This window comes from Carassius carassius, chromosome 32 (assembly GCF_963082965.1).
Source record: "Carassius carassius chromosome 32, fCarCar2.1, whole genome shotgun sequence".
NCBI lineage: Eukaryota > Metazoa > Chordata > Actinopteri > Cypriniformes > Cyprinidae > Carassius > Carassius carassius.
Genome location: NC_081786.1, coordinates 2623398 through 2646695, shown reverse-complemented (window position 1 = coordinate 2646695; position 23298 = coordinate 2623398). Strand labels below are relative to the sequence as shown.

Below are 23298 nucleotides of genomic sequence, written 5' to 3'. Positions count from 1 at the left end.
ATCCACCTCCAAGTTTGATGATGGAGACGGTGTTCTTCTGCTTATGAGCTTTGCCTGTTTTGCAGCAGACATACCGCTGATCCATGGGTCCAAAAAGTTCCAGTTTGGTCACATCACCCCATAAAACATTCTTCCAGAGCTCCACAGGTCTACACAAATGAATTTGATCAAGTTCAAGTTGGCTTTTTGTTCTTCTTGATCAAGAGTGGTATTTATCAAGATGTCTCAACATGAAGGCCATACTTGTCTAGTGTTCTTCTTACATACTGCATTGAAATGGTTTTCCTCCTTTCATCGGGTCATCTTGCAAGTCTTTGGCTGTACATTGCAGGTTTTTCTCAGTTGCTCTGATTACACATTTTATGATAGTGTGCTTTTTCTTCAAAACCCTCAAAGGTTTTCTGGTAAAATACACTTTAAGTTTAGGAATAAAGCTGAGAGCTGTGTCTCTAGGAACTTCAATGTCTTGGAAATCATCATAATGCCTTTCTAAAGTAATACAATATTTATTCTCTTTAGCTTTTGTGAGATCTCTGTTGACATTTTTGCTTTTCAACTTCAGCACATGCATGGGCTAACTGAATGTGTAACAGCTCAAGCTAATTCTGTTTTTAATAGAGTTTCTAAAGGCTTGTTTTGAGACTGTTTTATTCCCCACCATGCAAATAAGTGATTCAAAAACAGCAATGTTGATTAGGGGTTGAATATTTATGACATAGCAGTATTATTAAAAAATCTTATAACTCAAAAATATTACATTATACATTGACAATATCACTTTTAATAAGCCAGTGAACTGTTAAAGATGCTATTTTTATTTTTTCCTGGATCTTCAGAAAAGCTTGTATTTGTAAAGTACTGCAGTTTCTGAGGGGTTGAGTAATTTTGATTGCAACTGTGTGTGTGTGTGTGTGTGTGTGTGTGTGTGTGTGTGTGTGTGTATACACACACACACACACACACACACACAGTAATTAATTAATAAATATATTTTTCACTTTATTTTATAAGAAATAAATAAATATATGTATAGAATCACACGAAGGGTATATATATATCAGTCTAAAGATATAAATGGAAAAATATAAAGTTGCATTGATTCGTTTATAATTCATGGAGATTTCTTGTATAATTTGATTTATAAAATATTAGACTTTTATATTATAAACATCTGTCTGTCTCTAAACTAAACTAAAATGGAGCTCAAGCTGAATCTCTGAGAGCGAGATGCTGGTGTTGTTTTGTGTGTTTCTGTCTTTTCTTCAGCTGTGTTTTAATGGAGGTGTGATGTTGGAGGGTGTAAATGGAGACTTCAGCACTCATTTGTTTGGGCTCGAACCCTCTTTAGGTGGCACTGAGTCTGGAGTCACGCTGGCAGACGTGTGGTGCTACATGTCCCTGCTGGATAATTGGAATCTGGTGTCACGGATGACAGTCCCACGCTGCCGGCACAACAGTGTGGTGTACGACGGCAAGCTTTACACCATCGGAGGACTCGGAGTGGACGGGAACCTGGATAATGTGGAAAGGTACCATTCAATAAAGCTGCTGTTTGAATTAAACATCTGATTGGAAGCCATTAGCTGTTTGAGATAAACCTGTGGTCAGCTCTTTCTGTGCTGGGAGCCGATCTGATAATTGGATCTGTGCTGAAGTATGCAGGGAGTATTTTGGTGACACAGATGCATGTGGGAGATTGGATTGGGTTTCGCTGCGGTCTTTGATCGACCGTTACACTGAGGTCGTGACACAGTCAGTCGCTTTAAAAGGAACGGAATGTCAAAACAACGAGGGATGATGATGGAAACACTAAACACATTGGCATTTGAAAACCGTTTTATAGTCTGGAATATTGAAATATACTTATTTCTACATGCAGAATCACTCTTATGACATGAAGAATCAATTTGTATTCATTGTTCTGGTACTAAGATCTCAGTGCTTTTGTCAGCTCTTTATTCTGGTCATGTGAAGCCAGATTTTTGTCTATCAGCATAAAGCTGAGCTTCACAGAGTAGCTTATTCTGACTGAAAATAACTTCCATTAGTCAAACTTTTTTTTTTCTTCTTTTTTTTTTCTTTCAACAAATGCTCCATTTTAGTTTAGTTTTTTTTTTCTTTTCAACAAAAGGCCGTCTGACTGACATGTAACGTTTATATATATATATATATATATTTTTTTTTTATAAATATATGTATAGGTATATACAATTGGATTTTTTAAGGCACAAAAATCATAAAATATTGTAAATTGCAAATCTATTTTATTTTACATATAAAAAAATGTTTACTATATTGTTTATATTATTTAGTTTATTTCTTGTATCATACTAAATTTTTCTGTAAATACAAAAACAAATTGAATTGAATGTATTACAAATAATTTATATAAATATTTTACATTTACAAATATATACATATATAATTTTTCAAAAACAGCTATAGATATGTCATTTGTTGTCGTTTTATTGATTTAGAATTTTTTTCATATATTTGTAATAAATGCAAGATATATACAGAATATTTTCAATATACACAACATTCTATATGTATATATTTGTAGCCTATATATTGCATCATTTTAAATGTCAGTCTGACAGGTTTTTTTAATATATTGGATTTATTTATATTTTGACCCATTTAGAATTGCATTCTTTTGAAAAATATCCAGTATATTGGATTCAACAGCTTTTTGTCAAAAGGCAAAATCATGCAGATAAGTTGATATCATCAGTATCACGATGGTTTTTTACAAGAAGAAAGCCTGTAAACTCTGAAACTGTATTAAAGCCAGATAATCAGATTGCAACCGGTCACTTCTCTGAGCTTTACCGTTGATGTGTGCAGTATGAATGAGACTGAGACTCGGTTTGATTGACAGAAGCCTGGAGGTTTGTTAGTGGTCTTGTGAGAGAGAGTGAACGCCCACTGCACCCCACTGACTCCTAATTTATAGCCCACCATCCATCTTACCTGCAGTTTCACGCTCATAAGCATGACATGTACTGTGATCATATGATGTCTTCAGTCAGTCGGGCCGATGGGGAGCAGCAGGAAGGTGATGTTTGTCATCGAATCGCTCTTATATTTTATGGCTCTGTTTGGAAACTCAGTGAGTTGCCTTGCTGTAAACTGTCTACATAGACAGCTGCCTGGTCACGTCAGAACTCAAGTAAACTTGTGAGCTGCTCTGGTGCTCGGTGAGAGAGAAAGCTGCACGTCTGTATCTGCAACCTTCATAACATCTGTGGAGTTTCCAGAGGATTTGATGACTAATGAGCCTAAAAGAAGCCAAATGTAAATAATAGACAAACAACACCTAGAATAAATAAAAGCTTGTCGCAGTTCATTCTCCCCGAAGGATATTTGTGATGTTTTTGTTCAATTTTGGCTGAACGGGCATCTTAGAAGTCATCATAATGCTGCAGAGTGTGTTTTAAAAGGCTCCCTGTGGATGCAGCTCAGTGGGTTTTGGAATTGAGGATATATGCACCTCTCTAATTGCCAAAGGCGATTTATTTATTTTTTTGCTAGTGCAAGTTAAGTGAATAAATTAAATAGCGAGTGACGGGTAACATTATGCAAGTACTTATTTGGCTGGTTTTCAGTCATTTTAATGCCACAAAGAAGAAAGATGTGCATAGTTACTGACTGTACTGAGCATCTCAATTGTATTTACTATAAATATTATAAGTATTAGTGAGTACAAGTCCATTAGCACTGTAATGAAGCTGATATCAAGGTTTCGTCCATAATGTCTGAATTGTATTCCAGTGTATGCTATCAAGTCGGCAGGAAAATAAATGGGCTGTATTTACTTTCTTAATACACATTCTCATTCTTGTTCTGAAGGATTCATCATTTGCAGAAAAAAAAAGAAAAAAAAGACCCCCCCCCATCCAATCAAGCCAAAAATCATATGTATGATTACTTCAGTAATAATCTAAGCGGTTACTGATTACTGTGTTTTAAATGTGGTACTATTCAAAAGTTTTGGGTCAGTATGATTTATAACTTTGTTAATGACAGGCGTGTCATTTGGATTTGAACAGATTTAATTTTTTTTATTATTATTTCACATTCCTGGTCTCATTGTGAAGAATTCATTAGTGCATGTTATTTCAATGAATATATATATTTTTTACCATCCAATCAGGGCAAAAATTTAAAATAATATGTAAAACATATCGTAAAATCATAATAATTTATGCGATTTGTGATTAATATTGTTAATAATAATTAGGATTAGGAAAATATTGGAGTCAAAAAGGTTCGGTAAAATGAATTTCCTTGTTACAGAATGTAGAATGCTACTGAAAAGAATGATTTGCATGAAGTTTCCGGCCATTACTGAGCATCTCCATTTTATTTACCATAATTGTTGCATGCATTCTTAAATGATTTTAGTGAGTACAAGTACTGAACCTAATAGCATGATCATTGCATTTTTAATTTCTGAAATATGCATGAAGTGGAGCTCCATGGCATGCTGCTCGTGTTGAGACAGCTGTATTTAGTGGGCGAAGGAATTCTCATTTTGACGGCATTATACACAAACACAGCTTGTGTATTTGCACCACATGTTCACATCGGCTCATCAAATGTCATATTTGTGCACTGAAGCCTGCTACTAATCGTGGTGTCCGACGGCGTGTGCCTCCTAACCTTTCGCAGTCTTGAAATACCACACCCCTCGAGTCCAGCCCTCCGAGAGGACTCTGATTATCCTGACAGCGTGCCCCATTCCAGCCCAATCAGCAACACTTGCTGTTTAATTGCTCTTTGATGATGGACTCTGGTCATAAAGCCACAGTCGCGCACTTTGAGCTGTCTTTCCATGTCTTTAGCTCTGAAATTAGTGTAGGAGCTGTAGTTAAAACAAGGGGCAGAGGGGTGAGCAGTGGCTCTAGGGAGTTTATTTTCTCTGTGTCATGCAGTCATGACTTTGGCACTCTCACAATGCTTGCGTGATGCTCGCTAAAGCCAAATACTCCAATTAAAGCACTAAATCTGAACTTGAATGTGCTCTGATATAATAGGTATGTTATGTAATCAGTTACTAAAAAGGAAATATTATTTTGATTATTGCTATTCAGCTAAAAACATCATCAACATTAACAGTTCCCTGTTACGGATCACTCGGGAGGCTGAGGAGTAACAGACAGAATGGTTTATTGAACAGACACAAGCAGAGGAGCAGGTAGTGTAGGGTGGAGTGAGGGATGGATCCGTGCAGGCTGGGTGAAGACGTCAGAGGAGGAAGGTGAACCACACACACGCACACTGGGGATCTGGATCTTCGGAGAATCGCTGGAGATAGGTAAGTAGAAGAAGAGTTAGTCCTTAGAGTTAGCATACAGGTAAGACCTTGTCGCGAACGAGACCGGACATCGATTGAGTGCGTGTGTGTGGTTTTTATGGTGCTGAGGTGATTGGGTGGTGATGAGGATCAGGTGGATGTGCTTAGTATTCCGGTGAGGGCGTGCGTAGTGATTGCGTGGAGGTGGAACCTGGCGTGTTTGTAACAGTACCCCCCTCCCCACGGCCCGCTCCTGAGGGCCGAGGACCCCGACGACGTGGTGGACGTCCTCTTCCCCTGGGATCTGGTTGGTCAGGATGATTGGAGAGGAAGGTGTTGAGTAAGTTAGGATCCAGGATGTCGTTGCGTGGGACCCAGGAACGTTCCTCTGCACCGTATCCTTCCCAGTCCACTAGATATTCCAGTTGTCCACCACGCCGCCGGGAGTCCAGGATGTCACTCACTGCATAGGCTGCACCGTCGTCTAGGAGGAGTGGAGGGGGGACTTCCGTTTCGCCAGGTTCTGTGGAAGGAGAGACAGAAGGATGGTGAGGTTTAAGGAGAGACACATGGAATGTGGGGTGAACCTGGTATTCAGGGGGTAACTGGAGTTTGTACGTGAACAGATTGATCTGCTGGATGATGGTGAATGGGCCAATGAATCTGGGACTTAGCTTGCGGCAGGGCAGACGCAGGCGGATGTCCCGGGTGGACAGCCAGACCTTCTGACCGGGTTGGTACGTTGGGGCCTCTGATCGGCGAAGGTCGGCTGTCATTCTACATCTGCGTAAAGCCCGCTGGAGTTAGTGGTGTGCCGCGTCCCAGACCCTCTCGCTCTCCCGGAACCAGTAGTCGATGGCGGGGACATCCGAGGGTTCACCTGACCAGGGGAATAGAGGTGGTTAGTAGCCGAGTACGCACTGGAATGGAGTGAGTCCGGTGGTAGGTTGACGAAGGGAGTTTTGTGCGTACTCGGCCCACCCAAGGAACTGGTTCCAGGAGTTCTGGTGGCCGTGACAGAAGGTACGGAGGAAGCGTCCAATCTCCTGAACCTTCCTCTCCGTCTGCCCGTTTGACTGGGGATGGTACCCAGAGGACAGGCTGATGGCCACACCTAGGAGTGAGTGGAAAGCCTTCCATACCCGGAAGATGAACTGGGGGCCTCGGTCCGAGACGATATCCTCTGGGATGCCGAAGTACCTGAAGACATGATCAAATAACAGTTCAGCCGTTGCCATGGCCATGGGCAGACCCTTCAAAGGAAGAAGACGACAGGATTTAGAAAATCTATCCACTATGACAAGAATGCAGGTATTGTTATCTGAAGGAGGAAGATCGGTTATGAAGTCCACCCCTAGGTGTGACCACGGGTAATTGGGAACGGGCAGAGGATGGAGCTTGCCTGATGGAAGATGGCGAGGGCTTTTGGATATGGCGCAGCTTGTACATCCATTCACGTACCTCCTGACATCCGAGGCCATGTTGGGCCACCAGAAGCGTTCCTTCAGCAACGAGAGGGTTTCATTGACCGACCGGGTGACCAGTGCCAAGCGATGTGTGAGCGGAGTGTATGAGTGGAGTGCGCTGTGTCCTGGGAATATACTGAAGTTCCGGTGGGCAACCCGGCGGGGTGTTGGTGGTAGGCTCGGTAGGAGGAAGGGTCTCAGCGGACCAGGTAATAGGAGATACGATGACTCTTTCTGGAAGAATGGTTTCCGGAGTTTCGGGATTCTCTTCGGGGGCGTAACACCTGGAGAGGGCGTCAGCCTTCACATTTTTCACCCCTGGGCGGTATGAGATGGTGAAATGGAAGCGGGTGAAGAATAACGCCCAGCGGGCTTGTCTCGGATTTAATCTTTTGGCCACTCGAAGATACTCTAAGTTCTTATGATCTGTTAGGACCAGAAAGGGGTGTTTGGCTCCCTCCAACCAATGCCTCCATTCTTCCAAGGCCAGTTTGATGGCCAACAGTTCCTGGTTGCCGATATCATAGTTGACCTCCACCGGGTTGAGTTTCCGGGAGAAGGCGGCGTATGGGTGGAGGCGACTGGGATTCCCCTGCTGCTGAGAAAGGACCGCTCCCACTCCGGTGGTCGAGGCGTCGACTTCCACGACGAAGGGTCGGTCGGGATCGGGATGGACCAGGAGTGGGGCGGTCGTAAAGGCCTCCTTAAGGATGTGGAAGGCCTCTGTGGCGGCAGGAGTCCAGGAGAGAGATTTGGGTTTGTTACGGAGGAGACTGGTGAGAGGGCTGGTGATGGTACTGAAGTTTTGTATAAACCGTCTATAGAAGTTGGCAAAGCCAATGAACCGCTGTGACTCCTTGATGGTGGTTGGAGTGGGCCAATCTCTGACGGCGTTTACCTTCCCCTCGTCCATCTGGATGCCACTGCTGCTGATGTTGTATCCAAGGAACTGCACTGAGGGCTGATGGAAAGAGCACTTTTCGGCCTTGAGATACAGTTGGTAGGCCCTCCGGCGTTGCAGGACCTCCTCAACGTGGCGTTGATGTTCTGCCAGGCTCCGGTAGTAGATGAGGATATCATCAATGTAGACTAGGACGAACTTGTGGAGGAACTCCCGGAGCACCTCGTGGATGAAGTCCTGGAATACGGAGGGGGCGTTAACAAGTCCATACGGCATCACGCAGTATTCATAGTGGCCTGTAGGGGTTATGAAGGCGTTCTTCCACTCGTCCCCCTCTCGTATCCAGATGAGGTGGTAGGCGCTGTGGAGGTCTAACTGGGTGAACACAGTGGCACCACGGAGATGTTCCAAAGCAGCTGGGACGAGGGAAAGTGGGTACCTGAACTTCACTGTTATATTGTTGAGAGCCCGATAATCAATGCATGGTCTTAAACCTCTGTCCTTTTTCTCCACAAAGAAGAAACTCGAAGCAGCAGGGGAGGTCGATGGACGAATATAACCCAGAGCCAGCGCCTCCTTGATGTACTCCTCCATGGCCTTCTCCTCAGGAATGGATAGGGGGTATATCCTTCCTTTAGGCACTGGTCCACCCGGCAGCAGATCGATTGCACAGTCCCACGGCCGGTGTGGAGGCAGCTTGGAGGCCCGTTTGGGGCAGAAGACGTCACTGAAGGGGGCGTAGCAGTGAGGGATGGCGATGGATTGGTTTTCCACTGGGCTCTCTATTGATGTGGAACAGACTGGAAGAGGTTCAGGGGAAGGTGTGGGTGGAACTCGACAACCTGAGATGCAGCTCTTGAAACAGGCGTCGCCCCACTTCAGGACTTCACCCGTCTTCCAGGAGATTACGGGGTTGTGCTGCTCTAACCACGGGCGCTCTAGAATCACGTCAGCGGTGGATTCCTCGAGAACCAGCAGATGGATTTCCTTGTGATGGAGTAGTCCGGTTTGGAGGGATATGGGACCCACACTATGATGCACGCATTTCCTGCTTAACGGCTTGCCGGTGATAGTGTGGACTTGGTAGGCTGACGGCATTGCTGTGGTAGTGAGCTTGAGCTGATGGCAGAGGGCGCCGGAGATGAAGTTGCCGGCTGACCCAGAATCGAGGAGGGCGGAAACGGGAAGAGATATGTCAGCGGCAGTAAGTGTCACAACAGTGGTGAGTGGTTTCATTTGGTATCTTGAAGGGAGAATGGCAATCACCATGGGATGAGGAGGACGGACGGGGCATACAGCGATGGCATGCCCCGGGGCAGCACAGTAGAGGCACAGATTCTGGGCCAGCCGTCTTTGTCGTTCAGCCATAGAGAGACGATAGGAGTCTAGTAGCATGGGTTCACTGGCTGGTTCTGGGGAGCTGACGGCCTCTGGTCGGCAGAGTGGCGTAGAGGAATACGCCTGGCCCTGGTGCTCTTCGAGGCACGACTGCATACGAGTGGCGAAGCGGATGGACAGCTGGATGAATCGTTCTAGCCCGATGGTGTCCTTCGGAGTGCATTAACCAGATCTTGAAAGGGGTCCATGAGGCTCATGCTTGTGCCTGGCGGTGTTGGTCCGGTCTTCTGTTATGGATCACTCGGGAGGCTGAAGAGTAACAGACAGAATGGTTTATTGAACAGACACAAGCAGAGGAGCAGGTAGTGTAGGGTGGAGTGAGGGATGGATCTGTGCAGGCTGGGTGAAGACGTCAGAGGAGGAAGGTGAACCACACACACGCACACTGGGGATCTGGGTCTTCGGAGAATCAATGGAGAGAGGTAAGTAGAAGAAAAGTTAGTCCTTAGAGTTAGCATAGAGGTAAGACTTTGTCACGAACGAGACCGGACATCGATTGAGTGCATGTGTGTGGTTTATATGGTGCTGAGGTGATTGGGTGGTGATAAGGATCAGGTGGATGTGCTTAGTATTCCGGTGAGGGTGTGCGTAGTGATTGCGTGGAGGTGGAACCTGGCGTGTTTGTAACAATCACCAAGTACATGCTGTAAACTTGAAATTCTAAGCATGAAATTAACTCTATTAACTTTATTAATACACATTCCTGGTATTAATGTGAATGATTCAGCAGTGTATGTTAATCCAAAGAAGAAAGAGTTTAATGTACTTTAAAGTACAGTTATTTACAGTTACAGTTATTTACACTACCATTCAAAGGTTTTATTTTATATATTAGTTTGTTCTTTAATTATTTGTATGTGAAAAATAAATTCATGTTTTATTTATTTATTTAATTAAAGGAATATATATATTTTTTTTTAAGAATTGTATTTTATTTTATTCAGCAAGGACACATTCAATTTATTAAAATAACAGTAAAGGCATTTATAACGTTTAAAAAATAATAATAAAATGAATGTATTCCTCAAAGAATCCTAAAAACTGTATCACAATATCCACAAAAATATGCAGCACAACTGTTTTTGTAATTAACAGTAATAATCAGAATCAGAATGTTTCTTGAGCAGCAAATCAGCATAATTGAATGATTTATGAAGATCATGTGACACTGAAGACTGGAGTTAACTGTCAGTTTACTTCACTATGTTACAATTAAATACTAATCTAATCATGACAAACTATTTATCGTTGGAAAGGTTGAAGATTTCTAAATAGATATTTTATCGCTGTTTTTGTTACAAATGATGTAGGGACAGTAATAGATTAATTTAAGACAAGAGTGCACCCTTAAAAAACACATAATAACAGGTTCTGAAAAATTACTGCCTTTTTCACTTTCACATTTTAGAAATCATTATAAAGTATAAATCAATTGAAAGCTTAAAATCTCAAAATTCATCCTCTGTAAGTCATTTTCAAATCACGTCTATGTTCAAAAAGAGGTGTGGTAGTTAAAGGGTTAAAATTCAGCTTTGCATCACATTAATAATTTACATTTAAAAATATATCCACATAGTGAACACTTACTCGGAATTGTAATAATATTCCACAACATTACTGATTTTGGGATATTTTTGCTCAAATAAATTAATCCGGGATGATCAAAGGAGATTTAGGATTAGGTCCAAATCCCTGACCCTGAATTTTGAGCAATAATAATGATGGTATAGGGCAGGGGTGCCCAACCCTGCTCCTGGCGATCGACTGTCCTACAAAGTTTAGCTCCAATCCTAATCAAACACACCTGAAGCAACTAATTAAGGTCTTCAGGCTCACCTAAAAATTAAAGGCAGGTGTGTTTGATTAGGGTTGGAGCCAAACTTTGTAGGACAGTCGATCGCCAGGAACAGGTTGGGCACCCCTGGTATAGGGCATGTTTAGGTTCTTAAATGCTTTTGGTTTCATGAACATCTTTGAGTGGTTTCCCGGAGGACGAGACCAAAGTACAAGTAGTTGCTTTCTAAATGAATGGAGCGTGTCTCTGCGAGTCGGCGGTGTCTCTTATAGACAGTCAAAGTGAGGCCCATTGTGCCGTTCAGAGATAGAGCGTCCCACCGTGAAAACCCAACACAGCATGGGATTAAAGAACTGATAGCTCGCCGTCCGCTGCTGTGCCTTCATCTCTGCCGTACTTCCACTCCGACCAAGTGCATTTTCAGACCATGGAATGACAAGACGGGACACAAATTACAGTATTTTTTTATTTGGAGCTCTCTTTGTCTCTTGCCACTCAATTGACCTTAGTCAGGGTAATTTTTGACTGGAATGAAAACGAGGCCATGAGGGACTGAAGTACAGTGCGTTCAGCTGATGAAACGTCTTTCAAAAAAATTGTTATACAGTGCATGCCATTGTAAAGATCTCACTGTCTGGGGTGGTTACAACCTTTCTAAAGTAACTTTATCATAGCAGTGTCTTTATTCTCTTTAGTCCGTTGTGCACTTTGTGAGGCCACAGCTGGCATTTAATGGGCATCTCCTGATCCGTTCGTTTCCTCTGCGTCAATGAACCGCTGCAGTTCGGCCAAACATGATAAAAACAGTCCTCTGCTGCTCAAGCACTGTATTTATTTCCGGAAATTCAGCGTCTTTGATGGCTGTCTGTTCCAGTCAGAGCTGGAGTGACTCCTGTAGCTGTTTGTTTGTTTTGGTGCACATGGAGCCTCATGGAAAGACTAATCGTACCCACTGGTTTTTGGATCATTGCAGATACGTAGTCGATCGAAAACATCTGTTTATCTCTGGATCAGATTTAATTTTGTGCTGTCGGAGAGGATGAGATATGAACTATGTTGTCATGCAGATAAGAGAAGCAGAACCTCTGTTTGTGTGCACCAGGGTTATAGAAAGCTGAAACTAAATCAATAAAGTTGCTTGAACTAAATAATTTATAAATAATAGAATTTGTCATTTATAAATAATATTTATTCTACTATATATTTACTATATATATATATATATATATATATATATATATATATATATATGTGTGTGTGTGTGTGTGTGTGTAATAAACATTTATTAATTCAATAAATATTTATATATATATATATATATATAATTAAAAATAAAAATATTAATAAAAATAAATAAAGGCTATATATAGATGTTTTAAAAAGAATAAAACTTTAACTTCAGTGACAACAGAAAATCTAAAAATTAATACTAATTCGAAATATTAATAAAAACCATTTTAATAAAACTATATTAGTCAAGCACTAAAATAACACTGATGTAAAGGGATCAGAGATATATATATATATATAAATTAACTGGAAACATTTGAACTTGCCATAAAATGGTTTCCTTTTGTGACATTTGTGCAGGTTGGTTGAAGGCAAAGTCTAAAATTAACTTTTTAACACATTCTAATGCTGTGTGAATTTTATACATATTTATAAGTGAATTATTTCCTCACATTTGGCACTTGGCGAGTGATAATTTTGTCAAAGCCGGCCTGATGACATCCTGTGATTTCTTTTCCGCTTGTGTCTAATTGAAGTGGGTTTTTTTTCAGGTTGTTCTGGGAAATCACAGACATTGACCTTGGATTGATTTCCATTAACATCAGTTTATCATTCGTACAATATTTATTCAGCTTTTTTGGTCAATAAATAGACTCAAAAATACTCTTGACCTGCTAATGTAGGCATTTTCTGTGATCTTTTAATTATAAACCACCTCTCAGGGCTCATTAAAAACAGTTTCAAAAGCGGAAAAATATATGTTCAAATTCTCCCTTTAGATATTAACTTGATCATTTCATATACAATGCAAATACATATAATATTTTTGTAATGGTACTTTTTCCTTAACTTCTTTTACACTTTATGATGAAAATATAAGTTTGCTACAGTGTTTCTAGGATGGTTTTAATGGATGGTTGCTAGAGTGTTTTCGATAATCACCCTTTCAATAGGCTTTTAGATTTTCATTTTTAAATTGTGCTATTTATGAAAATGACACACATTTATCATTTTCCCTGATGCAAAAAAAAAAGAACCCATTGTTTTCAAAAGCAAGTCACATTATTGTAATGATTTTAATTTAAATCAGAAAGCAGCATATTTTAATAGTGATACAACATCTACAACACGAGGGTGTGTGTGTACGTTTAGGTCCATATAGGACTATATTTGGACACAGGCACACATTTTATTATATTAGCTGTTGACCAAAACATATTCAAGCTACAGATATATAATGTATAATATGGTATAATTAAAGTGCACAATCTGAACTTTAATTTGATGGAATTCACATCAAAATTGGAAGAAATGTTTAGGAATTACAGCTCTTTAATGTGTTGACTCAAAAGCTGTTTCATGGACAGATGTGGGTCATTCTTGCATTATTCCTACATCATTTATGCAGGTAAAAGATCTGGAGTTAATTGCCATTTTCATTTGGAAGCTGTTGCTGTGAACCAACATCATGCAGTCAAAGGATCTCTCCATACAAGTGAAACAGATGATTGTTAGGCTTCAGAAACCAAACAAATCCATCAGCGAGGTAGCAGGAACATCAGGAGCGGCCAAATCAACAGTTTGGTACATTCTGAGAAAAAAAGAACGCACTGGTGAGCTCAACAACATGAAAAGACCTGGACGTCCATCCACGGAGGACAACAGTGCTGGATGATCAGAGAATCCTCTCCATGGTAAAGAAAAACCCTTTCACAACATCCAGCCGAGAGAAGAAACACTCTTCAGGAGGCAGACGTGTCACTGTCAAAGTCTACAATCAAGAGAAGACTTCACCAGAGCAAACACAGAGACTTCACCGCAAGCTGCAAACAAGGCCAGATTAGACTTTGACAAAAAAACATCTGAAAAAGCCGGAGCACTTCTGGAAAAGCATTCTTTGGACGACTGAAATTAAGATCAACCTATACCAGAATGACCGGAAGAAAAAAAGTATGTAAAAGGCCTGGAAGAGGTCATGATCCAAAGCACACAACATCGTCTGTGTGCACAATCAACAACCTGATCAACTCTATGTGAAGGAGATGTGTTGCACTGTGTGAGGCAAATGGTGGTCACACCAGATACAGACTGGTTTTCAGACACCCCCGTACAGTAAAACTGCAAATTCTAGGGTGGCCTTTTATTGTGGCACACCAGTGCAATAATCATGCTCTCTAAACATAATATATATGTATATGTGATGTGCGGGTTGATCCAAAATGAGCAGTTGCCCGCGGTTACGAGTCATCCAAAAATATTTTTAATGAGATTCGGGTCAAGGTCGGTCGGGTCCTTTGAAATAAAAATGCCAATTAAACATTTTTTTCTTTTATACAGTACTAGACACATTTTTGAAATACATAGGCCTACACTTTATTGGCTGAATAACTGGCATGAAGATGACGCACAAGCTCAGTCTGCACGTAGAGATGGAGGCGGCAAAGAATACTGCATGGGGAGCAACGTCGCTGTTTTTGGTAAAGCATGATTTTGACGACTTCATTAAGTTTTGTTTTATAGAAAACTATTTTTAAAAGATTTTCGTTTTGTATAAATTGTATCTTAATTTTGATCAATGTTTTATCAATCAGTTGCCTGTATTTAATAAATAAGAAGCAAATATATAGCCTAGCAGACAATGTAATAAGGCGCCGGCACGATCACTTGCATTGCATGTGAACTAAATTTAGCGTGTGCCTCACAGATTTGAGAAATATAGGCTATATATTACAGAAAGCTTGAAATGTCTTCTTTTAAACGAAAATATTCAAACGAAAATAAATGGGCTACTCTCTGATGATGTAATCCATATGAAATGTGCATTTCTCTCTGGCGTTCATGGCGAGTCTGCATCGTCAACTTCATCTTTGCAGCGACACAGAAAACACCAGTTTATTACTAAACAATAAAATGACTCCTTGCATATTTTCGAACCAGCAGGCCATTCTGGGTTGAGCGAGCGGATCGGGATATTCAGAAATGCGCTCTCCGCTCACAAGCTCTGATCGGAACAAACCCGAGCCTCACTGTCTGCTGACCTTGCAGAAACATACAAACAGACATAGCCAGACTAGACTATTTTAGTACAAATTATGAGCTTACTGACGATTTTGTATAATTCTTGCCAAAATTATAATACGTTTTTTTTTTTGTCTAGTTAGTTTTGCCTACGTTCCTATGGCCCAATGACGCTACGATAAGCATTTGCTGCTTTTTAAAAATGCGGGTCAGGAAGCAGGTCGGGTACAATATTTATATATATATTTATACTACGGGCCATTGAATGCTTGAATCTGATTGGCTGACGAACGTTCTGAGGTGTGCAATTATTTTCTGGAAAACGCATGCCGAACATAGTTCCTGACAGCTTTCTTGACCGCATTACAGTTACTTATCACATTCATTCATAACTGCATTAGAATGCTATCAACGGCTCAAGCCTCCGTTACCAACTTTAAAATGACGTTTTGGTACTAGCAAAAGAGGCATTGGATGAGAAGCGGAAGAAATAATCCTATTCACAATAGAGATTTAGGTACAAAAACCGGACGAATCCCTTTAAATATATCATCTGATCGATGTCTTGAGATGTGGTAACCTTAGTATAAGCGGAATAATTGACTCCAGGATTCAATTATTCCTTACATACATATATATATACAGTATATATACAGTATATATATATATATATATATATATATATATATATACAGTACACAGTATAACCTGCTGTATTATTCATTAAATAACATTACACTAATGATAATATTGGCTCCACTGTCTTTAGACACTAAAAGATGCATAACCATATTCCTCTACAACCTGCTGTATTATTCTGAAGGGGCAAAGGCGTTTATCACAATCAATCTGGCAAAGAGATCTGACAAGATCAATGGGTCTCGTGTGTTTTGGCTGGTTTTCAAACTCGCAGCTGGACCGTACATCAGCCGTCTACCTCTCAGATGAGGGAAAGTGATTAGACCGCAGCGTTGGCCATGTATTTTAAGGAAAAACATAATGGATGGAGATGGGAAGACATTGATCAGCAGCTCCCTCCGGCAGATTTACGCCCTTTACAGCAGAGCAGAGCGCCGCTCAAAGAGAGAGCAGACGTAACCTTGACACGGGAGCCGCTCCAGAGCTGGATGGATTATATATAGAAAGGTCTGTGACTGGCCATGTGTGTGTATGTGTGTGCTTTTGGCCCGGCGTGACTCTCTAATCCCGTCTCTCACTGATGGATGGATGGCGATCTGCTCCAGTAAAGATGTCAGTCGCCCCTCAGGTCGCCCGCCCTCAATACCCAGCAAACGATGATAGGGATGTGCACAAATACATCTCTTCAAAACCGAGTTGTCTTGAGAAATCCTCGTGTTATTGGTTCACGTGGCGATGCTACAGGTTTTAGAGCATTTTCTCCATGTTTTGGTCCTCTCCGTGCTGAATGTGCCCTGCTTTTACCAAGACAAATGGAAAGTCCATCTGTATTTTGGCTCTCTTGTTCACTGAAGTGCTCAAGAAATGAGTTTGTTAACAGGAGTTCCTGTGTTGTAACCTTGGCCCAGTTTATCACTGTTACCTGACTGACATGTTCAAACTTGCTATAGTGCAGTCACTACAGTTAGAGGTCACATTTAAAGTGCATCTAACTGTGATTCAACATGAAATCAGTTTTTACTGTGCTTACTTTCTTAAAGGTCACCACTGAAACATGTTTGTGATTAACTGCACACGCTCATATTGTTCCAAAATCGTAATGCATTTTCTTTTGTGAGACCAGTGTTATTGCTAAACTAAAACTAAAGTCAAATCTTTAATTGAAAATCTGAAATAAAATAAAGTATATTATTATTTGAAAACCTAAATATGTATTTGTTAATTAATTTATTTTATTTTATTTTATGCAGTATCATAGCAGTAAATGTTGTATCTCTTTTAAAATATGCTGATTAATATATAAAAAATCAATCCATAAACAAAAAATCATGCAATATATATATATATATATATATATATATAATTACAAATTACAAATTAACAGAGATGAGCTAATAGCTAATTAGAAATATAAAAAAAAAAATGACAAAAGTAAAAAAAATTAACTAAATAAAAAATTTAACATTAAAATACTATTAAAGCTTAAAATATAAAGACAATGTTGATTCAAAATATTATTAAAAACTTTTAATAATCGTACATAATCCTAAAATAACAATTAGTAGAAAACAAAGGAAGATATTTTGAAAAATGTAAAGTCACTGGGGTGTTTGGAACACAGCATTCTTCAGTATATTTCCTTTTGTGTTCTACAGAAATTCTTAATTTATGGGTGAGCTATCACTTTAAGAAAGTTAGTCTTCTACTGAATAATTAGTGATTAGAGAAGAATGGAATATCCATAGTCCTGCAATAAATGTACATGTTCATCCAAGGTGCCTTAAAGGGTTTGGCATGATTTATGTGAAAAAAAAAAAAATTTATATATATACTTCTAGAAGAGCAACCTTTGTTTGTCCATGTAAGTGCATAGACAGTGTGTGTGTATGTGTGTGTGTGTGAGAGAGAGAGAGAGAGAGAGAGAGAGAGAGAGGGGTGTTAATGGGGGGGGGGGTGAGTGAGTGAGTGAGTGAGTGAGTGAGTGTGTGTGTGTGTGTGTGTGTGTGTGTGTGTGTGTGTGTTGGGATATGTGGTTTACACGGACAACACGCCGGACATTTCACCTGGGCTCCAGGGACCTAAGGGTAATACGGGGACTATGCCAAGGTCCTCGTAAATCAAAGAGTGTAACTGCATTTGTTAGTGTCTGAACAACATAAATTCTCTTTTTCTTTGAAAGTCCTCATTTACCACTTGACCTGATTTTGAGTGTATCCCAGTGTATAGAACAGCGACCCCACAGCTGGGTTATATATTGCAGTTTCATACACATTTCTGATACACACGGGGCATTTTGGCGGGCCGTCTTGTGATTGGCTGGTTTGCGCACGTGGGCGGTAACAAACGGAAGTCGACGGGAAGCTCCGCCCACAGCACATGGCCCAGCTGTCGCTAATTAAATGCCTAATGGACCACACCTCAGAAGTGTCAGCTCGACGTCGTTGGATTTACTGGATTAAATACATACAGGTAATAATTATATTTATAAATATAGTTGCATTTTTGCATGAAGTGTTTCTTATTTGCAAGAAATTGTAACTTGTGACTTAAAATTACTGTAAAATGCTATATATTTACCACAATGTTAGCTGAGCTAGCTTGAGTGGCTATCAACATGTCCTGCTCATTAAGCCTCAGGCTAAAGAGATGAGGATAGAAGTAACATTGCCAGCAGGTCAAATGTGTTAGTTTTGTTTTAAAATGAAAGCTAGCTAGGTTAAGTTGAGCTGTGGCTTCCGCATGGCTTAATGAGCAGGGCGAAGCTACGTGGCCTGCTCGTTAAGCCTCGTTTAGCACGTGAAGTGGATGCCTGCAGAGAGGAGAGGAGAGGAGGACTAGAAAGCAGCTAGTTGACAACTCTTTTTTTTTTTTTTTGAATTGGAACAATAAAAGACCTAAGAGGATGTATTGATATCATCTTTGGTTTTCCTGGTCTGTAAGTAACTCAATAAGTTGATTAACAAGCTGTAACTGCCTCTCTGTATCCACTTGTAGCTTTTGTAATGGCTAGAGTCTGGACCTTTACTACAGACATTGTGTTTGTTTTATATAATTAAATATTTTCTTAGTAGCCCAACATTATTGTATTTTTATGAAGTTGAAGTGACACAGGAAGGCTGTGATATCATTAATATGAGTACTTTCAGGCCATTAAATAAATGTAATGTGTTTATGATGTTCTGTTAGTGTACTAAACCTGTAAGATAAATGAATTGGTACCATAGTAACCAACCACAATGATCAATATACAAAACATGAGGGGCAACAGACCTGACAGGTATCTTGTGCAGTGTGTAGAGTGTTATTTAAAAAAAAAAAAAAAAGTTTAAAACAGTGTTTACTGTTAATATAGACCTTTACCCTGTTCATTTAGTTAGTTGAGGAGTACAGAGGCAGTAGTATAAGCACCATAGCAACCAGCACATGCTTACTGAGCCTCCTGCAATGTCTGGGTTTAGACTACTTTCCAAAGATATGACTATGTTGAATCTAGTAAACTTGTAGAGGGGATGGGACTGCCTTTTCTCTTGTAGTTTTACTTACTTTTGACCAGTCAGTTGCATGTTAATTATTTGAATAATTCTAAAACAGATCTAATGCCAAAAGCATCACAGTGATAACATTTCATGTCCTGGTTCTTTTTAATGTCATAATAATCTGTAATTCATATTGACCAAAGAAACCAAATTTAAAAGGACTTTGAACCCAAAAACACACTGTGAGTCCCATTACTGTCACATGAAGAAAGAGGAAAAGTAGAGAGTATGATATAAAGAGAAGAGAATCTGACAGAATATGTAGGCTATCAATTTAAGATTTTATCCTGGAAAACTATACACAACTGCTCTTAGTTAAAACTTTTTTTCTTGCTACCTGTCTGTTATTTTTGGATGATAACACTGAGCAATATGGTCTATTAAGCCTACTAGAGATTCACTCGATTTGGTTTTTGATTAGATAAATTATCTTATGTGGTCAGTGACTTTATACAATCAGAAAACAAAATCAGTTGGAGGAAGGATGAAGTTTAGTCTGAATGTGGTCCAGCACAGCTGGAGATTAAAGCTGTCATCCTCCTGTTATGTAGTACAGACTCCCACCAGCCTGTTACTTTGTGCAAAATATGCTGTTACACTTTTCAATGTATGCTTAAAAGAATCAATAAAATATGCATGGTCCAGTTATGAGCACATAATTTGGCTTCTGGCCAGATACATAACTATGTACATTACTAATTTACCCAGACTTTTGTTTTCTGATCATGCTTGTCCCAGTGAACATTGTAATCCTGACAATAACTTTTTGTAATTTAGGCTGTGGCACCTGTAAAGAGTAAACATGAAGCGGCGTAGACGCATTAATCCAAAGGATGATGCAAGATTTTATATTACTGCTGAAAGTGACAAAGTGGGACTTGACATCAAGTACATCAATGCTGAAAAGGGTAAGTTGAATCTTCTGATTGTTTAATCATGATTCGACTTTAATACATATTATTTTTGCCACTTATTGTTGTTTTGTCTTTGATGAATTAGGTCGCGGCATCTTCGCCTCTGTTCCATTTGAAAAAGGAGACTTTCTGTTGGAATACAGAGGTGATCTAATAAGCAAGCAAGAATGTGAGAGGAGACAGAGAATTTACCATGACCTCCTTAAAGTGTTTATGTTCGAGTTCCATTTTAATGGAAAACTGTGGTGGTACGTATGTCACTGGTTAATCTAATCAGAATTATGACTCTTTTTCTCTTTTCTCACATCAGGTTAATTTACATTGCATTAGTATAAAAACTGATTGTTTTGAAAATGTTACTTGTGTTTTTGTAGTGTTGATGCAGCAACAGAAAATTCGTCACTAGGCAGACTTGTGAATGATGACCATATTAATCCCAATGCCAAGATAAGGTACCTCACTGTGCAAGGGAAGCCCCATCTCTGTTTGTTTGCAGTTCGAGACATAAGTCCAGGAGAGGAGATCACCTATAATTATGGTGACTCAGACTGGCCATGGAGATGCAAGGTGGGCAAAATTTGACTTTGTGAAATTGATAGTTCTCATATAAGAAATACTTTAACCATAGAACATTTCACATACCAAAATACTGTACATTTTCCATCTAGCTTCAAGTGGAACATGATTTTTATAGCTTTTGTTAGCAGTTTGTTAGCACCACCTAACCAGCACACCATAGATGATACTGACCATTACAGACTGGTAGAACAAAAACAATGAAGTCATCAAATGCTGTGTTCATCAGAGTGTAGTTTTCATAGTCCACGGTCTACAATATATATATTTATTTTCCTTTTTACAGGGCCTTGATGATGAAATGGCTCCAAAGATGTGTGGTACCACAAATCCCCCATCCACAACTGATGACACTGAAGAGGTATATCTTCACAAAAGATAGATTTTTATTAATATCTTGCTCTGATTGTTAATATCAAAGAAATGTTCAGTGAGTTTTAAAGCAAGGTTTTCCTCTGTCTTTGTCAACAGTAGAATGGTTTCTTTTTTTACTCAGATGTCAAATGTCCTCTCTAGTGTCACGCTCCCTGGACTTTCTCTTTATTGTCCTTTGTCTCTGTTTCATCTTCTACAGCTGACCACTGAGAGCAAGTGCACCCATACAGCCGTCAGCCACCCGAATCAGACTAGTCCAGAGCTCAGCCCATGCACCAAGGTTGGAGAGGTAAATTAAATCTCATGTACAACTTATTTGTGGCAAAATGTTAAATCTACCAACCTATTTCAATATGTGTGTGTGTGTAGTCGCCTGAGTAGAACATGCTTTATGTGGACAGGCGCCTGAGTAGAACGTGCTTTATGTGGACAATGGAATGGAAGGACATTTGTCTAAACGTGCCTTTTCAAGCTTCAGTCAGTATAATATCTGAGTGTATGTGTATCAAACCCTGAACCCCACCCAAACATGACTTGGGAGGTCCATACAGTTTAGAGGGTCCCGTCCCCAGAGGCATCACTTTGGTTTTTAAGACTGCCTGCATTGGATCTTTATGTTGGTTTAATGTGAATGCTAAGTTGTTTGGTTACATGTAATGGAAAGGCACCCTATTAGTTATACTGGGCTCCAATAAGTCAGCTTCTGGCACTGAGGCTAACCACAAATTCTCCATCTACAATTTAAAAATATGAAGAAGGTATATCTTCATATAGGATATGCAAAAACTCAGATAACATCTACAAGGGCTAAGTAATTTCTGCACAAACCTTCAATTTCAATCTCATCCAGTGACTTCCCCTGCATGCTGGAAAGGTTTCCTTTCTCCATTGACAAAAGGAGTTTGGAAATCTTAGCCAGTTGTGTTGTGGGAACTGGTAATCTGTAGAAGTCGTGGTGAACACGAATGTGTTCATCAGAGTGTAGTTTTCATAGTCCACGGTCTACAATATATATATTTTTTTTCCTTTTTACAGGGCCTTGATGATGAAACGGCTCCAAAGATGTGTGGTACCACAAATCCCCCATCCACAACTGATGATACTGAAGAGGTATATCTTCACAAAAGATAGATTTTTATTAATATCTTGCTCTGATTGTTAATATCGAAGAAGTTGTCTGTGAGTTTTAAAGCAAGGTTTTCCTCTGTCTTTGTCAACAGTAGAATGGTTTATTTTTTTATTCAGATGTCAAATGTCCTCTCTAGTGTCACGCTCCCTGGACTTTCTCTTTATTGTCCTTTGTCTCTGTTTCATCTTCTACAGCTGACCACTGAGAGCAAGTGCACCCATACAGCCGTCAGCCACCCGAATCAGACTAGTCCAGAGCTCAGCCCATGCACCAAGGTTGGAGAGGTAAATTAAATCTCATGTACAACTTATTTGTGGCAAAATGTTAAATCTGCCAACCTATTTCAATATTTGTGTGTGTGTGTAGTCGCCTGAGTAGAACATGCTTTATGTGGACAATGGAATGGAAGGACATTTGTCTAAACGTGCCTTTCCAAGCTTCAGTCAGTATAATATCTGAGTGTATGTGTATCAAACACTGAACCCCACCCAAACATGACTTGGGAGGTCCATACAGTTTAGAGGGTCCCGTCCCCAGAGGCATCACTTTGGTTTTTAAGACTGCCTGCATTGGATCTGTATGTTGGTTTAATGTGAATGCTAAGTTGTTTGGTTACATGTAATGGATAGGCACCCTATTAGTTATACTGGGCTCCAATAAGTCAGCTTCTGGCACTGAGGCTAACCACAAATTCTCCATCTACAATTTAAAAATATGAAGAAGGTATATCTTCATATAGGATATGCAAAAACTCAGATAACATCTACAAGGGCTAAGTCATTTCTGCACAAACCTTCAATTTCAATCTCATCCAGTGACTTCCCCTGCATGCTGGAAAGGTTTCCTTTCTCCATTGACAAAAGGAATTTGGAAATCTTAGCCAGTTGTGTTGTGGGAACTGGTAATCTGTAGAAGTCGTGGTGAACACGAATGTGTTCATCAGAGTGTAGTTTTCATAGTCCACGGTCTACAATATATTTTTTTTTCCTTTTTACAGGGCCTTGATGATGAAATGGCCCCAA

At 39.9% G+C, this 23298-nt stretch overlaps 1 protein-coding gene across 1 annotated transcript in view; it reads left to right on the top strand.

Moving 5' to 3' along the window:
* The window catches only part of LOC132112384 (kelch-like protein 29), a 148640-nt gene that overhangs the window by 96406 nt on the left and 28936 nt on the right, over positions 1-23298 (top strand). The window contains exon 11 of the mRNA XM_059519838.1: positions 1349-1529. Within this exon, the coding sequence (XP_059375821.1) occupies positions 1349-1529 (181 nt within the window). The remainder of the gene's footprint in view (positions 1-1348; positions 1530-23298) is intronic.